Below are 21,378 nucleotides of genomic sequence, written 5' to 3' on the forward strand. Positions count from 1 at the left end.
TATGCTAATAAAAAAAATTAATGCTCTGTCTAATGCTGCATTTTTACATTTTATCAAGCTCATCGTAAATAGCGAGTGGATGGCTATATACCACATTATTTCCAGTGGGCCCTACAAAGATTCTTTTTTTTTTAACAATAATGTTTATTGAATTCAGCAAAATGAACAAAGACCAAAAGTCTCCATCTTTGGGAACAATAGTACAGAGCATAGATATTACTAACCATCTATATAATAATTGGTAACTCTGTTTCCCTGGATGGCTGGATAGCTGGGCTCGTAACAGCATGCTGACGTCAGCTCACCTCCAGTGTTCCCTTCCCTTTCAGTGTCCCGCCCTTGCGGAAAGACGAAATGATGTCAGAGGAGGGAGGGACACTGAGAGGGAAGGCAAGGGAAGGCTGGAGGCGAAGTGAGCCCAGCCTGCCGCCGCTGCGACCTGAGGTAAGATGAATGGCTTAAAGGCAGGGCGACAGGAAGGACAGAGTCACTGGCCATGGATGGGAGGGCAGGGCAGGCGAGGGGAGGGCAGAACAGAGGAGAATCGCTGGACATGGAGGGAAGGCCAGAATCGCAGAACACGGAGGGAAGGGCAGGGCAGAGGAGAATCGCTGGACATGGAGGGGAGGCCAGAATCACAGGACATGGAGGGGAGGGCAGAGGAGAATCGCTGGACATGGAGGGAAGGCCATAATCGTGGGACACGGAGGGGATGGGGAGGCAAGAACCGCTGGACATGGAGGGGAGAGCAGGGGAGAGAGGAGAAATCGCTTAGACGAGAGCCTTCCTAGGGCCCGTTTCATTTTTCACGAAATGGGCTTTGTTGCTTGTACTGAATAAATAGAACAGACTAAGTCCCCCACCACACTTCCCAACACTCCCCAAGCCTATCCCACCCCAACCCCCCTGTACCCAAATCCCAAGGGAAGCTGGAATAACAGGAAACAGAATGAACCTATCTAGCCCTTTATATAGGCTGAAGCTAGTGGGTGGACAATCTTTGTTTGTCCAACATAATAGCAAACACCATTAAATACAATAGCAAACTAGATTTTGCCTTCTCTGTTAGGAGGGGATCGGGAAGGGATGTAAGGGGAGTTGGGGAGCTTCGAGTGGTCTATGAAGGGAGGAAGCAAACAAACTGATGTCCACGCCTCCGCTGTCACCAAGCGGGGCCTGGTTGCAGGGGGGGCCCACATCCCCTGCAGCCCAGCCCGACTCAGTGACAGCGGCAACATGGGCAGCAGCTCATTTGCTTCCCCCCCTTCACAGACACCTCAAAAGCTCCCCAACCCCCCTTACACCCCCACCCCAATCCACTCCTAACAGAGAAAACGCAAAATGTAGTTTGCTATTGTTTTCAATGGCATTTACTATTGTTTTGGACAAACAAAGATAGCTGCTGCTGGGGGAATCGGCTTCAGTTTTTTTTATGTCATGCTGTCTCCTGTTAATCCAACCTTCTTGCCAACCCCTACCAAGTCCACAACTGAAATAACTCCTCCTCCCACTGATCACTCCATGATTCTTTAGAGCACCCAGCCTGCACCACAAAGCCTCTTTTGTCTTCTAATGCCTCTTCCTTTATATGAGGGTCAGCATTACTTTTAATGCTTATCCATTAATGTTCTGGGAGCCTATCTTATCATGCCTTACTGCTTAGCATTTTGTTTTAGATAATGCATAATGGCATCCAAGTTACACCTTATTGCATAGACCTTCGTCAGTCATTTTGACACTATTGTGTATAGGTTAGGCAAATGAAAGCAAACAACGGTTGCTATTTCTATTAGTTTACTTTTTGGAAAATTGATTTGTTATAGTTTGATGCTCATTCTTCCTCTACAGTGAGGCAGAAATAAACTTGCTTTGGAGACAACTGTGCTGCACAGCAGATCAGTCAATACAAAATGGGTGCACGGTATGTTGCATCTTCCACAAAATCTTCTACTAACAAAGGTCCCAAATCCAAGTCTGTCCATGCCAAAGGATGGATTATACTGTACTAAAATTCAGGGTTGGGAACTCCAGTCCTCGGATGCCACCAACCAATCAGGTTTTCAGAAGACTCTAATGAATATTCATGAGATAGATATGTAGACACTGGAGGTACTGCATGCAAATCTATCTCATACTTATTCATTAAGGTTAGCCAGAAAACCTGACCAGTTGGTAGTCCTCAAGGACCTAAGTATCCAGCCCTGCTGTAATTCATTAGTTAATAAAGAAAGATTTATCTTCCATTATGAATCAACACAGCACAGCAACCTGAGTACTGTTTAGCAGTAATAACATTTCCTCGTCCTAAAATGAATATTAGACAGAGAAAAAGACAGGAAAGGGAGAGAGCGAGCACTTTGCTTTAAGCAATTTACTTACAGGATAAGCATCAGAGTCATCATTGCTCATCTGCAGGAACCTTTCAGGTCGAGCTGAGGAATGTTCTGGGCCCTGTAATTACATCAATTGAGAGAAACAGGGATTTAATCAGCACTGGAGAAAACCTAGTATAGGTCATCTAGGTAGGAAAATGAATGTTTAAGCCTGTGCATTTAAAGTTACACTAATATTTTATAACAGGCTTGGTGAACACAGACAAAGCCTTTTATAAAATAGCAGCATATATATATATTTGACACCATGTAAAATATGGAAATCGATTTTACAAATGAATTTGTTAAAAAATAACAGAGTGCCATTACTAGTATGTGCAACATACAATTTTGTTATGTATAAATGGCATCACTTATATATATAAAAGGGCCCCTGCCCACTTAAACCCCACTGAGCTAGCCAGACACTGATATTCAGCAGTACTTAATTTAAGGTAGTGACGCTGAATATGTCCACTAACTGGCCATTCACCAAGCAGATAGGTTAGGGGTAGTCCAAGGGCAGAGAATGGGGGAGTCACAATACTTTACAATCTCTGGGACCACTAGGTTTAAAGTCACACATTGAATGGACAGCATTTTTTTTTTTTTTAAAGAACAGAGTTCTGTTGAGAAGAAGGGGATCTACAGAGGACCTTTTAAATAATGTTTTTTGAAGGGCTTGATCGGATTTCTATGACAACAGTGATAGATAAAATTATTAAAACAAGTGGCGTTTCGCTTCCAGTTAGGGTTAATGTAGGTGTTATGCAGACAGTAAGCGCCATGTTTGAAGTCTGGTGTCGGCTTAAAAAAAGTAAGTTTGTTTATTTTCTTATAATCAATATATACTGAGTGAACTATATATTTTTTTTAGGTCAATTCAACATATTTAGTACTTAGTCCCCTGAGGAAACTTATATAAAAGTGAAACAGAGAGCCCTATTGGGTACAAGCATTAAGAGCTAAGTGCTTTATTTAATGTTCAAGAAAATTATAGTGAGGACCTCCAATATTAGAAAATAATAATAAAAAATTATGAAAGGATGTTTTTTAGACCGATGAGAAGACTGGAGTCCGATGAATGCGGGCATTAATATTTTATTGCTTGCTGCCATGCTGGGACATTTGAGGTCTTTTTCCTCCTTTTTAAAATTTTTAAAATGTTCAAGTATGAGATTGAATTAGATATTCAATCCAAGATTTACAAACATTTATGAGTCTTCAGCTTCAAAGATTGTTTACATATTTGATACATTGCTGAAGTTTTGCCTATTTATTGGTTTGAGTGGTCACAACTTAGCCAGTTAGTGGCAATATTCGGTCAACTAACTGGCTAAGTAAGCACATAAAAGCTAGGATGGCAAAAAGGCTGCCTTAAATTTATATACTGAGTTAACCAGGCACCGGTCTGAACATCAGATGGTGCCTGGTTCACTTCTGGGTCAGCCATGCATGCCCCAGCACTGAATAGTTCACCCTTTGATGTAGCTTATACACTGTTTACTGCCGCAGGCTGAATATCAGCCCCCCCCCCCTACTTATATGTATATTACAATTTACAGATATAAATCAGCTTTTTCACACAAATAAATGGCACCTGTTTCCACAATTTACTCCATTGTCTCTCAAAATTATGTGGCTGGAAGAAAAAAATGGCCTGAAAGCCTTACACTACATATTTTAATTTATGAGCAAGAAAGCAAACCTAGTATAATAAAGATATCTGTACATATCATATATTGCAATCCTTGTTTAGCTATCTTATACAATGATAGAACCAGTTTTAAACTGCAAGTAAGTGCTAGATACCATGGGATGAGCATAAATAAGAGATATAATCTAAAAGGGCAATTCTAAATCCACTCCTACCCTAGCTGATTTAACCATCTCTCTGACCTTAAGTGCAACTTTCTTTAAATCAGTCACCTTACTTTCTAATTCTTCTTACTCTCTTACCTACCTATATGTTACATCTTTGCTTTACCCTTCACTATCAATTAAAATGTTCTATTATGTATTGTGTTGACATTGTAAGTAGTATATATACTATGCCATACTTTGTATTGTTATTTGAATATGTTTTCTGCTGTAATTGCCTATTTTGCATGTTTGATCAATTCTTAATGTGCACTGCCTTGAGTGAATTCCTTCAAGAAGGCAGTAAATAAATCCTAATAAATAAATAAATAAATAATCTTGGCACTTGCATAAATGTTCAGAATACAAGCACTTATGCATGTATATGCACACATACCCATGTTAAGTGCTAGAAGGGCACCTTGGCGCTATTCTGAAAATACTTGCTTACCTTGCATAATGCTTATTTGCAAGGGGAGCATCCACACGGGTGCAGAATGGATGGGACATAGGCAGGGCTCCCACTTACACACATAACTTACAGAATACTCTATGCATTTAGGCACTCCCATTTACAACAACTCAATGGTTGGTGTAACTGTGGGTGCCCAAATGTTAGGAACGCTGATACTGGGTTATGCTTGTATTCTACAATGGAACCTGGGTGCCCAGGTTTTATTATAGAAAGGCACCTACCATGCAGACTCAGGGTGCCTATATGGAAGTACCCAGTTATAGATTTGCCTCCTTAATTAAGTGGAACAGACAATAATGTCATATATAGCAAAACAAGGTAGAGTTTCACCTGCAGTGACAAATATTTTGAAAAATTGCAAGAGCTACCATTAGCCAATCAGAATGCATATTCCTTAGGACTAACCTTATAAATGACAAGCTACGCTCATTCTTTATATAGATGTACTGACATTTCAGCGTCCTTCAGAGTTTAAAAAAAAAAAAAAAAGCCCAAGCCAGAATTTCACCTTGCTTTTCTCAAAAAGTGCTCTGTTTTTCTATATATCTTAATTGGTACACCAATCTTTTGTTATATAAATACTTTTGGATGTTTGGTTTTAATAATTGACCTTTGGTAAATATACTATATAGGCAAATAAATATGAAATGAAAGTTATGTCCAATTTTAGACTATTCCACAGGCCTTCCTACTTCTGTCTGCTTCTTTTTACTAAAAGGAATACACAAATTTTGAGGGAAGTGGTTTCTTAAATAAGGTCATTACTTTTGTGAATTCTACAACAAACACTACAATTTTTCCCTGGGTTGGTGCTATATTACTTTGGTTTTCATTTATATGAGAGTCTTCCTAGGCATTCGTACAGTTGACTTACCATGCCTTCCATCCCATGGGGTAGAAGTAGCACAATCCCATTGTGTCGCACCCACTTGGCCTGACCAGAACTGATAAACTGGTCTGTTATACACTGTGCGGTATTATGAAAATCACCAAACTGGGCTTCCCAGCACACCAATGCATTGGGACTTGCCATTGCAAAGCCAAGTTCAAAACCTAAATATAAAACAAAAATAAATATATTTCTGTTAAAGATATGCTGCTGAACATAATACACAACTGGGATATGGGAATATGTTTATGCATTCCAAACTCTATATAGTACACCTGGAGTAGACTTTCACATTTCAAGTGGTGGAGCTGTTTTGTTAGACAGCAAATTAGACTAGATCAAAATCCAGCCTAGTGGAGGAGTGGCCTAGTGGTTAGTGCAGTGGACTTTGCAAATGTTTGTAACCAAAGAAAGGGAATTTCCTGAAGGCACTCAGATTATTAGAACTCAGGATCAGTCATGAGTGGCAGTTAAATTGAGGGCTGCTCAAAAAAGCAGAATGATGCCTTAATCACAAGCTGGTTAACATCACAGGAATAGCCCTAGAATCCTGAGTGACATAAGTCAGAAAAACAGAGTAAAGAACTATGTCTGCAGAGGAAACAGGCTGGCCCTGGAAACAGTTATAACCATAGGCTGGGAAACAAGTGTTCCCAGCAATATAAATTCCATTGAGATGTTTTGCCATTGAGCCTTGTCCTGCAACTCCTGTACCTGTGACTTCTGAATCTCCAGTCCTCAACAACTCCAGAGTACCTGCCTTTTGCTAGTTCTCTCCTGACTTAGTAATTCCATATACCTGTCTTCAGAAGTACTCACATCCCTATATACCTCCTCTTTGCAGGTTACCCCTGGCCTCAGACCATACCCCAGGAATCCTGACCACTGTAATATACAACCAAGAGACAATCTTATCCTTGCTGGATTTCAAGCTTCAATGTAATTTCTCAGGGTAAATCCAGACAGAAACAAATCAGCATAAACTTGTCATTCTTTTAGCTGCCTGCACTGTAGTGTAATGTGTTGTGCTTTTCTCTGCTATATAAATAGATATATCAAACCCCTTGTATGCTGAGGTGCTGTTCTCTATCAATCCTGTAAAAATAAGGGAAGAATCCTCTGTGTTATCTAAAGAGCTGTTAAAAAGACTTATCAAGTAGGATAAAATGTACAGCTTTAAAAAAGCTCTACTGTTTTCATGCTGATACTTTCATGCTGAAAACAGTATCCTTTGTATTTTTCTGTTTGAAGTTAACAAGTGTCAAAGATTAACAATACCATATTTGCTGCGACAAAATAGAGGACACAAAATAAAAAGCAGCCCCGTCCCCCCAGCCACACCCTACCCCGCTCCTATCATGCCCCTGCGCCACACAGTCACCTTGATCCCCCCGCCCCCCCAAGAAAGCCAGATGCTATAAGCAGTGAAAATATTGGTAAAGTAACAGAAATGCATTTTCTTCCATACTCTGCTAAATACAAAATGAAAAGATTTTTATTTCCAAAAAAGCAAACATCCATAAGTAAAGAAATAGCCCCTTCTTTTCCCTCCCATCCATGAGCAGCAAGAAGTCAATCAGATTCATTTGGAAGGATTTTCCTTTGGTAAAGCCATGTTGCCTCAGATCCTGTAACTTGTTGGCTTCTAGAAAGTCTACTATCATTTCCTTTAGCAGCGATTCCATTATTTTTCCTACCACCGAAGTGAGGCTTATCGGCCTGTAGTTTCCCACTTCTTCCCTGTCTCCACTTTTGTGAAGAGCGACCACATCCACTTGTCTCCAATCCCTCGGTACCTCTCCCATCTCTAAAGATCTATTAAATAAATCCTTAAGAGGTCCCGCCAGGACTTCTCTGAGCTCCCTCAGTACCCTGGGATGTATCCTTTCTGACCCCATAGCTTTGTCCACTTTCAGATTTTCAAGTCATTTACAAACGCTTTCTTCCATGAACGGCGCAATATCTACTCTATTCCAAGATATACCCTCTGCTACTGACCACAGTCCTTCTCCAGGATTTTCTTCCGTGAACACCAAAGAGAAGTATTTGTTTAGCACATTCACTTTATACTCATCACTCTCCATATAGCTATTCTCAGTATCTTTCAGTCTTGCAATTCCATTCCTATTTTTTTCTCCTTTCCCCAATATATCTAAAATATATTACCTCTCTTTACCTCTTTAGCCTTTTTTTCTTCCACCCATGCTTTCGCTAGCTGAATTTCCCTCTTCGCTTCTTTGAACTTAGTCCGGTAGTCTTTTCCGTGATCTTCTCGTTGAGTTCTTTTGTATTTCTTGAACGAAGCCTCTTTTGCCAACACTTTTTTAGCCACTTGTTTGAAGAACCATATAGGCTCCCTATTTCTCATGTTTTTGTTTACTTTCCTTGCATAAAGATCAATTGCCTTATTTACAGCAGATTTTAGCTTGGACCACTACACTTCCAGTTCTCCATTTTCTACCCCTGCTGTCAGCTCTTTCTTCAAGCATTCCCCCATTTTACCAAAATCAGTACATCTGAAATCCAGTACTTTGATTTTTGTGTGTCCGCACTCCTCTTTTGCTCTTACATCAAACCATATCGTGTGATGATCACTATTACCTAGGTGGGCATCCACACAGACATTGGAAACACTTCCTCCATTAGTGAGCTCTAGATCCAACATCGACCCTTCCCTCATGGGTTCCGTCACCCGTTGTCTGAGCATGGCACTTTGAATACAGTCATTTGAAAACAAACACAGAGCAACAAAATTTTCTTAATATAGAAAAAAATAAATAATTGACCAAATAGAGCAGTAGGAAACCTCTACCCCCTCACCTTCCTGAAAGCAAAAGTAGATAACCTCCAATAAACAAAACTCCCAGAACCCAACAGGGAACCACCTTGCATGATAAGTTTAAGTGAAGAATTATTGCTACTGTATTTGTACGCCTAGAGCCTCCCCTCTGAGTAAAATTTACAACCCTTGTATTCATATTAGTTTGAAATCTACAGTTTAAGGGCATTTAGTTTGGCAATGTAAGTGCAAAGAAAAGCTTTTACATAAGCTCAAGTTTGAACTGCTTTGTTGAATACAATGCAGCATCTTCAAGCACCTAGACAAGAACAGAAACCATGAAAAGGAATCAACTACCAAATTAATGGCAATATAGTTTCCTTTTTAAACAAAGAAAATAATGAGAAGGAAAAAGAAATGAAAAAAAAAGATAAAGCAAAACAAAACAAAAGAAAGGCCATAACTGAAAGCAGATGAGACAGGAAAAAGGACATTATTATTAACTTCAAGTTTGTGGCCATTTATGGAGTATTTATTTTTGCAAGCCCAGGTTTTAGTAGGTTTAAGTGGAGGACAATTTTTAAAGACATTTGCTCAGCTAAGTAACAGTTTACCTATGTAAACTGGCTGAACATGTGTTCTTGTTCAATGAAGCTCAAAGTGCATGAAGTGCTCCACAGCACACCTACTTTAAGCTGGCGTTGAGGGGAGGCATTCAAAGGAGCATGTTTAGGATAGGATTAGAAAACAGTGTCTGTAGATTGGGATTTTCCCTTTTTTTTTGTATTTCTCAGCAAAAATCTGTGCATAATGCTTGCAGGTCCTTTGTTCACTTGAGCAGTTTTCAAAGGAAAGGTGCATCCATACGTTCCCTTTGCATCTTGGTAGGTTGTTTCAAAATTGCCCCTTAGTATGTGTACTCCATCTTCATCCTCCTCGATCTATCCGCTGTTTTTGACACTGTCAATCATGATTTACTTCTTGCCACACTGTCCTCATTTGGGTTCCAGGGCTCTGTCCTCTCCTGGTTCTCCTCCTATCTCCCCCACCGCACCTTCAGAGTAAACTCTCATGGATCTTCCTCCACCCCCATCCCACTCTCTGTTGGAGTTCCCCAGGGATCTGTCCTTGGACCCTTTCTTTTTTCAATCTACACCCCTTCCCTGGGCTCACTGATCTCATCTCATGGTTTCCAGTATCATCTTTATGCTGATGAAACCCAGCTGTATCTCTCCACACCAGACATCACCGCGGAGACCCAGGCCAAGGTATTGGCCTGCTTATCCGACATTGCTGCATGGATGTCCAACCGCCACCTGAAACTGAACATGGCCAAGACCGAGCATATCGTCTTTCCACCAAAACCCTCTTCTCCTCTTCCTCCACTCTCGATCTCATCCTTCCCATCTCATCCACCCGCAACCTCGGAGTCATCTTCGACTTCTCCCTCTCTTTCTCTGCGCATATCCAGCAGACAGCCAAGACCTGTTGCTTCTTCCTCTTTAACATCAGCAAAATTCGCCCTCTCCTCTCTGAGCACACCACCCAAACTCTCATCCACGCTCTCATTACCTCTCGCCTTGACTACTGCAACCTACTCCTCACTGGCCTCCCACTTAACCATCTATCCCCCCTTCAATCCGTTCAGAACTCTGCTGCACGTCTTATATTCCGCCTGAACCGATATACTCATATCACACCTCTCCTCAGGTCACTTCACTGGCTTCCGATGAGATACCGCACACAGTTCAAGCTTCTCCTTCTCACCTACAAATGCACTCAATCTGCAGCCCCTCATTACCTCTCTACCCTCATCTCCCCTTACGTTCCCGCCTGAAACCTCCACTCATAGGACAAATCCCTCCTCTCAGTACCCTTCTCCACCCTATGCCTGGAATAAACTTCCTGAGCCCTTACGCCAAGCCCCCTCCCTACCCATCTTCAAATTCTTGCTCAAAGCCCACCTCTTCAATGTTGCTTTCGGCACTTAACCTTTATACCTTTCAGGAAATCTAGACTGCCCCAATTTGACTGCCCCCACTTGACTGACTGTACATTTGTCCATTAGATTGTAAGCTCTTTGAGCAGGGACTGTCCTTCTATGTTAAATTGTACAGCGCTGCGTAACCCTAGTAGCGCTTTAGAAATGTTAAATAATAGTAGTAGTAGTAGTAGTCAAGTTAATCTTCCTTTTAAATTTTCTTCATTATCTCCCAAATACTCCCTGCATAAGTTTAGGGGCATTTGCAAAACTCATTTGCTTTTTGCTACCTGTATATAAATCCTATATATGGTGCCTAAAAAAGTGGAGCAAAAAAACCCAAAAAACACTCAGTGCTATGCTATAAACTGCATTTAAAATTAGGTGCAATTTATAGAATAGAGCTTATGCCCAGGAATCGTGCCTAACTTTAGGCGTGGCCATTTGCACCAACTGAAATGTGGTGCAAATCCTTGCACCTAAATTACGCGTGTATCCCCTTTATTCTATAACTCTGTGCATAAATTCTAGGAATGCCCCCCATCCACCCATGACCCTCTCATTTCCACAGCCCCTGTTCACACTCACGCATACAATTTAGGCATGGATCCGGTACCTAAATTTATGCACATAACTGCTAATTAAATCCAATTAGTACTAATAATTGCTTGTTAGGATGCCAATTAACAGCATTAATTGGCTCATTATTTAATTAAGTTGTATGTGTAAATTGGACGCACAGAACTCAAAGTGCCATATATAGAATCCAGGAAATGATGCTTGTGGACTATGGTTATTTTGACTTAGATGATCTCTACACAAAAAGGATGCAGTGTTTTCCTGAACACTGAGAATCTGCACCTCTAGGATTAAGCTTGGTGTGTTAATTGCCAGACAGTCCATAGGTATATAATGGGCTATGCTGCATTTAGCAAGCTCTAAATCCATTAGCATGCCTTAGTAAAAGTTCCTCTACGTGCATCTAAAGTGTGCCCTAGCAAGACGGCACCATCAAAATCAAGGGCATGGACAGTATCCTGCTAGGTCTTAACTGCTGTATTACAGATTTGACTCAGAGGAAAAACCTGGTTGTGTGTGTTTTATACAGGGTTTATTTTTTTTCTTGGACAGTACTTCATAATAGGGTGCCTATGCATAATTTTAAAAAGTCACTTACCTTATGCCTATTTTATTTAGGTGGCAGATCTTTTAATTTTTAAAAGCATTCTTTTAATTTAGTGTGTGTTTAAAGGAGATCTGTTGAAAACAACCGATAAGATTTGCCATACACTCCTGTTTGATGGTCTCTTTCTCATTATTTTGTTGGGAATTCTTACTGCATTTTTGTTCTTATTTTTCCCACCTTGGGTTTTTATATTTGTTTGGACCAAAGTTGTGGAATTTACTTCCATTATCCTTAACACAAGAGAGGTTTCATTAATGTCTTAAGACATTTGTTTGGAGGAGGCTGCTAGAGAGTTTGGTTCTAGATGAATATGCTCTCTGAGGAACATGTTAGGAACCAGAAAACCTTGCTAGTAAAATTTCTGTTATTTCCACATACGTTTTGTTGTTAACAATAAACCAAGGATGCTGTGAGTTGTGATTGAGTAAACAAGTTCATTAATGCACAGTTTGGATATAAAGGACCTCAGATAAAAGGGATGATTTTTATCAGTCCCCAGAAGACCTTTATAACAAAGTTCTTCTGTACTTATCCTGTGAAACAGGGGCGTAGCTACGGGTGGGCCTGGGTGGGTCCAGGCCCACCCAATTTCAGCCCAGGCCCGCCCAGCGCCAGCGCCAGCTCCCATTGCCGGCCACTGCTGCTTTTCCTGATGAGCAGCAGGGCCGGCGCTACAAAAAGAAGAAGCAGGGGCAGTGACGTAAGAGACGGGCGGAGCCTGCAGAGCCAGCAGCCAATGCTTCGAGGCTGCCTGCGGTGCCGCGTTTTTTTAAAAACATTTTTTCTCGTCGAGTCTTAGCTTTGGCGCTCAGCTCAGTCAGCTGAGCGCTTCTTCTTTTTGTGGCGCCGGCCCTGCTGCTCATCAGGAAAAGCAGCAGTGGCCGGCAATGGGAGCTGGGGCTGGTGGGCCTGAATCGGGAGAGGGAAAATGGATGGCAGGATGGGGAGAAAGAGGGAAAATGGAAGGATGGGGAGAGAAAGAGGGAAACAGATGGGAAGATGGCAGAGAAAGAGGGAAAATGGATGGATGGGGAGAGAAAGAGGGAAAACAGATGGGAGGATGGCAGAGAAAGAGGGAAAACGTAAGGATGGGGAGAGAAAGAGGGACAACAGATGAGAGGATGGCAGAGAAAAGAGGGAAAACGGAAGGATGGGGAGAGAAAGGGAAAACAGATGGGAGGATGGCAGAGAAAGAGGGAAAACAGAAGGATGGGGAGAGAAAGAGGGAAAACAGATGGGAGGATGGCAGAGAAAGAGGGAAAACGGAAGGATGGGGAGAGAAAGAGGGAAAACAGATGGGAGGATGGCAGAGAAAGAGGGAAAACGGAAGGATGGGGAGAGAGAGGGAAAACAGATGGGAGGATGGCAGAGAAAGAGGGAAAACAGAAGGATGGGGAGAGAAAGAGGGAAAACAGATGGGAGGATGGCACAGAAAGAGGGAAAATGGAAGGATGGGGAGAGAAAGAGGGAAACAGATGGGAGGATGGCAGAGAAAGAGGGAAAACAGAAGACTGGGGAGAGAAAGAGGGAAAACAGATGGGAAGATGGCAGAGAAAGAGGGAAAACGGAAGGATGGAGAGAGAAAGAGGGGAAAACAGATGGAGGATGGCAGAGAAAGAGGGAAAACAGAAGGATGGGGAGAGAAAGAGGGAAAACAGATGGGAGGATGGCAGAGAAAGAGGGAAAATGGAAGGATGCGGAGAGAAAGAGGGAAAACAGATGGGAGGATGGCAGAGAAAGAGGGAAAATGGAAGGATGCGGAGAGAAAGAGGGAAACAGATGGGAGGATGGCAGAGAAAGAGGGGAGATGGATGAAAGGATGCAGAGAAAAAGGGGAGAGACTGGAAGGATGTGGAGAGAGAAGGGGCACTGAACAGAAAAGGGTAGAGAGATAGACACTGGTTAGAAGGAGGGAGAGAGACATTAGATGGAAGGATCAGGAGAGAGGGTAGATGGGTGGAAGGATGGGGAGAGAAAGAGGGAAGACGCTGGATGGAAGGGTAGGGAGAAAGAGGTGACACGATGGAAGGATGCAGAAAGAAAGAGGGGAGACTATTGGAAGGATGGGGAGACAGAGGGGAGAGACTGGAAGGATGGGGAGAGAAAGAGGAGAGCTGCTGCATGGAAAGGGGGAGTAGTGAAAGACTGGAGAATAAGAGGAAGGGGCATGGGGAGAACAAGGGTGAGAAAAAGATGAAAAGCCATAAGTAGATGAAGGAAATTAAAGAATGGATAGTAAGAATGAATTAAATCTGGACACAGAGAGAGGCAGAAAAATATTGAAGAAAGCAAAGAAAAAGGAGAGAAAAATGACAAATGGCCAGGAAACCCTGGCAGAAGAGTTAAGCGAAAACCAAGGAAAGCAGAATCTAGAGACTGGGAGCAACACAATGAGAAAAAGTAAATGGCCATACAACAAACGTAAAGAAAATAATTTTATTTTTAATTTAGGATAAAGTAATATGGTGTTAATAAAGTTTCAGAGACCAATACTTCCTTCCTTAGGTCAGGAGAGGATACCGTAACAGCATTATACTGACCTGAGGCAGGAGGTTTTGGCCTCTGAAAGCTCATTGAAAAGGGTGTTAGGTTATTAAATAAATTGTCTGAAATTGGACGCACTGAAAAGTAGAACTTTACCCTGTGTGACAAATACATCTGAGTGTGAATAAATTTTGCTGGGGGGGGGGGGGTGGAATTTTGTGCCCACCCACTTCGGGTTCAGGCCCACCCAAAATTGGCAGTCTGGCTACGCCACTGCTGTGAAATAACTGCCATGATCAGTGGCAAATTGAACAATGTAGAAACAGCTTTTACAGCATCATACAAAGTCAAAAGGTCCAAAAACATGATCTTCCATCACTACAGAACATGGCTGTTGGCAAGAAAAGTATCCCTTAACGTAATTATGAAGGAACTGCAACTCCTGAATATACAGATAATAGAAAAATACCTGGTGAAACTAAAAAAATTCAAAAGAAAGTGGATTTCCTTACAAGCTACAACACAGTTCTCAGGAAGACCAATTTTTGAAGTCATTTCCAGGAGCATATCAGTGTTTTCGCCATGAAAATGGGTTACTGTGCAACGGTTAGCTTAGAAGTAAGCATACGCAGGAAATCCAATATGTTAGCGTTTAACTTTCAAAAAGGAGACTATGATTAAATGAGAAGAACGGTGAAATAAAACTTAGAGGAGCGGCTGCGAGAGTCAAAAATTTACATCAGGCATGGACGCTGTTCAAAAATACCATCCTGGCAGCCCAGGCCAAATATAATCTGCATATTAAAAAAGGAGGACAGAAGACCAAACGACAGTCAGCATGGTTAAACAGTGAGGTGAAGGAAGCTATTAGAGCTAAAACAAAATCCTTCAGAAAATGGAAGAAGGAACCAACTGAAAGTAATAAGAAACAGCATAAGGAATGTCAAGTCAAATGCAAAGTGCAATTAGGAAGGCAAAGAGGGACTTTGAAAAAAGAATGTGCTGGAGGCAAAAACACAGTAAAATTTTGTTTAGGTATATTAAAAGCAGGAAGGTGGCAAAAGAACTGGTTGGACCGCTAGATGACCGAGGGGTAAAAGGGACAATCAGGGAAGACAAAGCTATAGCAGAGAGATTAAATGAATTCTTTGCTTCGGTCTTCACCAAGGAACTGACTTCACCAGAACTGACAGAGAAACTGAATAAAATCTCTATAAACCTGGAGGATGTAATGGGGCAATTTGACAAACTGAAGAGTAGCAAATCTCCTGGATCGGATGGTACTCATCCCATATTACTGATAGAATTGAAAAATGAACTGGCGGAACTATTGTTAGTAATATGTAATTTATCTTTAAAATCAAGCATGGCACTGGAAGATTGGAGGGTGGCCAATGTAACGCCAATTTTTTAAAAAGGTTACAGAGGAGAGCCGAGAAATTATAGAACAATGAGCCTGACGTCAGTGCCGGGCAAAATGGTGGAGACTATTTTTTTTAAATTCAATTTTTACATTTACATCAAGAATACATCTTGAATTCAGAAAAAGATGATTATAGTTAACACAGAAGAAAAAAAGAGGAAAAAAAGGAAAAACATATGATACTTAATGGGAATTATTAAACTAATTATTCATCTTTAGTCCACTATAGCGGGGGTATTCACAATAATTAAGGAAATTAAGTATATTAAATCAGAATCAAATTTCTAATTGTAGAATAAGGCAGCCGATAGGAGCAAGTCAGGTGACTATTTACTAATTACGGTGTTGAAGTTGTTATATTCCTTGATGATGGCAGCTGTGAGTCTCTCAGTTTGGCTTCCAAAAATATGTTGAGTTGCTTCACATCAAAAAATACATATTTGATGGAATTTAATTTTATTACACACTTGCAGGGAAAGTTCAGCCAAAATATCAGGATACATCCTTATTTTACAACTAAGGAAATCTTGTCCTCTATTCAGGAAATATTGCTTGAGTATCCAGTCTCTATCAGGCTGTAGTATGAAAATCACTTTAAGTGTAGCAATTGTCAAAACCACATTCTCCCCTTCAATTATTTGTGTCAAATCCAAGTCTAAATTTTCTATTGGAGCAGTCACATGCTCTCCTATCCAAGTTCTTTCTTCCTAAAAGGTTCTATATAAAAGATTTTTGAGATACGGGGGTGTGACTTCTCTGGGATTTTTAGCACTTCAGTTAAATATTGTCTGAAAGTTATTAAAGGTGAGATGGCAACTTGCTTGGGAAAATTTATCAATCTGAGGGTATTTGAACGCTGGTAATTTTCCAATATTTCTATTCTATTTTGTAGGAAAAGATTTTCTTTAATTAGATTCACTTGAACCTGCTGACAGTTTTGTATCATTTTAGAGTTAGCTTCAGTTTCTTTATCCAGAGATATTAATTTTTTATCCATTACAGATATTTTTTCCAAGTCAGAGTTGAATTTCTGATTAAGGCAAGTAAATTTTTGTGAAAAAGAGGTTTCCAAACCTACAAGTGCCTCCCAAATATTATCCAAGGTAATTTTCTGAGGTTTCTCAGGTAAATATGGCTTACTTGGTGAGACCAAGTCTGTAAAAGAAGTCAAATCTAAGTGTCCTCCCGCTGCTCCACGATCTTCCTCAAGGATACTATCTCTTCCGATCGTACCCGCTATCTCCACAGCGGGATTTGTCGGCGTCTCTGGCAGCGATTTGGCACCCGCTGTCGGGTTCTCGAGGCAGAACCGGAATTCATGAGCCCTTGGGCCACTGCCGAGGAGTGGCAGAGGCAGGCAAGACCACCCTGGAACTGGATACAAGGAAGAGCAGGACTGGAACTCTGGACTGGAGTAGTAACTGAGGCAGGCAACTAGAACAGGCAGAACAGGAACAGCTTCACCTGCGCTTGACCACCATTCCTCAGGAGTTGAGCTCCCAAGTGCGGGTGGCCGGCAGGACTTGCAGGACTGAAGATCCAAAGGACCCACCCTGGGTCTGGGATACATGAGGGAAGCTAGGCTAGATACTAGACTAGGACTGAAAGCTGCTACGCAGCCACTAAGCAAGAAACACAAGATAGACTGCGCAGACAGGATGTGCACAAAGACTTGGCAGGAGCAGGGGTTAGGATATACATACAAGCTTGGCAAAGCAGAGGCTAGGAGGTACATACAGACCTGGCAGAGGCAGGGGTCAGGAAACACATACAAGCTTGGCAGAAATTGGGTTCAGGATATACCCTAGCTAGGCCGAAGCAGGATTCAGGATATACACTCAGGATATACACTAGCTAGGCAGAAGCAAGATTCAGGATATACACTCAGGATATACACTAGCTAGGCAGAGGCAGGATACAGGATATACACATAAGCTGGGCAGAAGCACACAGAGAGTATCAGGGTTCAGACTATAGTCAGAGACAGGCAGCAGGCAGAGAATATCCAGTTCAGGCTGTAGTCAGAGACGGGCAGCAAGCAGAGAATATCTGGGTTCAGACAATAGTCAGAAACAGGCAGCAAGCAGAGAATATCCGGGTTTAGACAATAGTCAGAGACAGGCAGCAAGCAGAGAATATCCAGGTTCAGGCAATAGTCAGAGACAAGCAGCAAGCAGAGAATAAACCAGACACTAGCAGAGGTCAGAGCAATGGTTGAAGCTCAGGAGCTAACAACCACTGATAGGGAACAAACAAAGGCTGGAAGCTAAATGGCTCCAAACACTGACAGGGAACCCACAAAGGCTGAAGATTCAGTGGCTCCAAACACAGAGTGGAGCACCAGAAGGACTAGCAGTCCACAGGCACACAAGCAGAGGGGCAAGAGCCCTGGAGACAGGCTATGTGGCAGCGCAACAGTACACTCACTAACCTGACGACCTTTTGGCATAACACATGCAAAGGCCCTGAATGCCAGTACAGCACTTCCTTATGAAGGCTCTCACTGATGATGTCACCTACAGCAGGGCAGAAGCAGGAAACACTCTGACACCAAAGAGAGGCTTGACACACATAGGAAGTGAACACACAGGAAGGAGAGACAGGAGCCATCTTGGAAGCTGGAACAGAACAGGCGGAAGCCATCTTAGATGCTGGCTCCCCAGAGAGGCATAGCCCACACAGGTGAGGTCTAGTGAAGTAATCAGCACACAGAGACAGAGACAAAACTAACACAGAAACAGACAGAAGCCAGCACAGATGCTGACCCCCAGAAATAAGGTAAGATTGAGGGTGGTCACGGCAACAGATGTGACATCCACTCCAGGAAGCCCCGTCACTATTTGCACATCCGGGGCATTCTGGGCCATACTCGATGTCGTTGCCGGCATGGAAGGAGGATTCCTCGTTTCGGGGCTAAGAGATGTTTTGTGTTCAAATCGGTGGAGCGGGAGACCTCTTCCCGAACCATCCAGCAGCAAAGAAATCCCCGTAGATACACCTGGCAGAAGGAAACGGTCCATTGTTCCAGCTCCCGGCAGAACAGGGGTCGCGGGACCGACGCATTGTTTGCCTCTCCGCTTAGGCATATCTTTGAGTGGAAATTCAAGTAACAAAGGAAACAATGAGCAGGTAAACTCAGGACTGCTTCCGTTGCTTCCTATTCAGTCGCCACAGAGCATATTCAAAAGCATGGATTAATTAGACAAAGCCAACATGGATTTAGTGAATGGAAATCTTGCCTCACCAATCTATTACATTTCTTTGAAGGAGTAAACAAACATGTGGATAAAGGCGAACTGGTTGATATTGAGGCATATTTTCAAAGCACTTTGGGAGGCTAAGTTCCATAGGTTTCTATGGAACTTTGGGAGGCTAAGTGCTTTGAAAATTAGCCTCAGTGTGTATCTGGATTTTCAAAAGGCGTTTGACAAAGTACCTCATGAAAGACTCCAGAGGAAATTGGAGAGTCATGGGATAGGAGGTAGTGTCCTAATGTGGATTAAAAACTGGTTAAAAGATAGAAAACAGAGAGTAGGGTTAATGGTTAGTATTCTAAATGGAGAAGGGTGGTTAGTGGGGTTCCCCAGGAGTCTGTGCTGGGACTGCTGCTTTTTAACATATTTATAAATGACCTAGAGGTGGGACTAACTAGTGAGGTAATTAAATTAGCTGAAGACACAAAGTTATTCAAAGTTGTTAAATTGCGAGAGGATTGTGAAAAATTACAAGAGGACCTTACGAGACTGGGAATCTAAATGGCAGATGATGTTTAATGTGAGCAAGTGCAAAGTGATGAATGTGGGAAAGAGGAACCCGAATTATAGCTACATAATGCAAGGTTCCACATTAGGAGTCACCAATCAAGAAAGGGATCTAGGTGTCGTCGTTGATGATATGTTGAAACCTTCTGCTCAGTGTGCTGCGGTGGCTAAGAAAGCAAATAGAATGTTAGGTATTATTAGGAAAGGAATGGAAAACAAAATGAGGGCGCTATAATGCCTATTGCTCCATGGTGTGACTGCACCTCGAATATTGTGTTCAATTCTGGTCACCGCATCTCAAAAAAGAAATAGTGGAATAAGAAAAGGTGTAGAGAAGGGCGACAGAAATGATAACGGGGATGGGATGACTTTGCTATGAGGAAAGGCTGAAGCAACTAGGGCTCTTCAGCTTGGAGAAAAGATGGTTGATGGGAGATTTGAGAGAGGTCTATATAATAATGAGTGGAGTGGAACGGGTAGACTTGAAGTGTCTGTTTACTCTTTCCAAAAATACTAGGACTAGGGGGCATGCAATGAAGCTACAAAGTAGTAAATTTAAACAAAACAGAGAAACGTTTTCTTCACTAGATGTGTAATTAAACTCTGGAATTCGTTGCCAGAGAATGTGGTAAAGGCGGTTAGCTTAGCGGGGTCTAAAAAAGGTTTGAACGGCTTCGTAAAGGAAAAGTCCATAGACCATTATTAAAATGGACTTAGGGAAAATCCACTGCTTATTTCTGGGATAAGAAGCATAAAATGTTTTGTACTTTTTTGGGATCTTGCCAGGTATTTGTGACCTGGATTGGCCACTGTTTGAAACAGGATGCTGGGCTTGATGGACCTTTGGTCTGTCCAAGTATGGCAATACTTATGTTCTTCTATTTTACCCACAGTGAATGAAGTGTACCCAGGAAGGGGAGGTTAAGGCAAGAAGCACAACAATATGCTTAGTTTTGCACTTCCAAAAATTACATATTTTTTAGTTGAAAAAAATACCCACAGAAAAAGATGATGGTGTGCAGGCTTTTTTTTTGTTACTTGATTTTTAAAGCAGAATTACATATTTTCTCTGTAATCAAATGCAAACTAAATTTCATTCAGAGCAATTATATATAAAATTAAAACTCTTTCTGAAAACTTGGATCATTACCAAGCTTTCCCTTAATTTGTGACTGACTTAGAGGCATATTCTCAAAGCACTTAGACTTACAAAGTTACATAGAGGGGCATTTTGTGGTAAATGTACCAAATCTGAATAGGAAATATACGTACTTATGTACTTATCTTATATGAATTGTTCAGTTTCAAACATAATAGCTCTTCTTTCTACGAATCCTCTCCTTTGCCCAATGCAAATGCTATGCATGACCAGTCTGAGGACTATCTATCTGGTTCTGCTGCTGAATGGTCATTTTCTTACAGAATTACATGAAGCAAAATTTGAGTTAGCAATTTTACTGTGCCCTCTAGCACTTTTTCCATTACAGCTCAAGGGTAGCATTCCCATATAGGAGACAAATCAGCAGAAATAATTATAAGGATAAAATAATTACTGTAAGTTATGGACCAACAGTAATGATGATAAGTAACATCTGTTCAATTTTCATCTGCTCCATGACTTTTTAGTTTAGCTTACAACATGATTCAGAGGAGCAATAAAAACATAACCACAGAAATATATTTTACAGATATTTAAATAGTTTAATCCTACCCTAATAAAATGAACGTTTACTACAATGACGTATCACCTACTTTTGTAGATGACAGCTCATAAGTTGGGGTGAGGTGACTAGTCCTAGGAAATCTGGTTCTTCAAGAACCAAATATTTTCCAGTGCAGTGCTAGATTTAATTTCATCCTTTTCTTACTTATTTACTACAAGTAATACCTATTAGGGTCAAAATTCAAGGCAATTTAACCAGCCAGAAATTGCTCCTGTTCAGTTAAATTGCTTGTTTGCTGCTAACTGGTCATTTTCAGTGGCACGTAACTGGTTAGTGCCACTGAAAATGACCGGTTAGTGCCTAATGCATAACCAGCTATTTTGGGGGCATTCTGGGACCACAGTCAGCACTTAACCAGCCAAGGCCACTACATAAATAGGACCACATAAAAGTCAATTCTATTTTTATGCAGTGCCCCATAACCGGTTAAGTGCTGAAAATTGC

General features: G+C 41.5%; 1 protein-coding gene across 1 annotated transcript in view; it reads right to left on the reverse strand.

The window, feature by feature from the left end:
* OGDHL (oxoglutarate dehydrogenase like) overlaps positions 1–21,378 on the reverse strand; it is a 260,916-nt gene that overhangs the window by 21,003 nt on the left and 218,535 nt on the right. Inside the window, exons 17-18 of the mRNA XM_030203286.1 lie at positions 5,582–5,760; positions 2,380–2,451 (exon numbers count right to left, since the gene is read on the reverse strand). Coding sequence (XP_030059146.1) covers positions 2,380–2,451; positions 5,582–5,760 — 251 coding nt within the window. The remainder of the gene's footprint in view (positions 1–2,379; positions 2,452–5,581; positions 5,761–21,378) is intronic.

The sequence above is a fragment of the Microcaecilia unicolor genome, chromosome 5 (genome assembly GCF_901765095.1).
Source record: "Microcaecilia unicolor chromosome 5, aMicUni1.1, whole genome shotgun sequence".
NCBI lineage: Eukaryota > Metazoa > Chordata > Amphibia > Gymnophiona > Siphonopidae > Microcaecilia > Microcaecilia unicolor.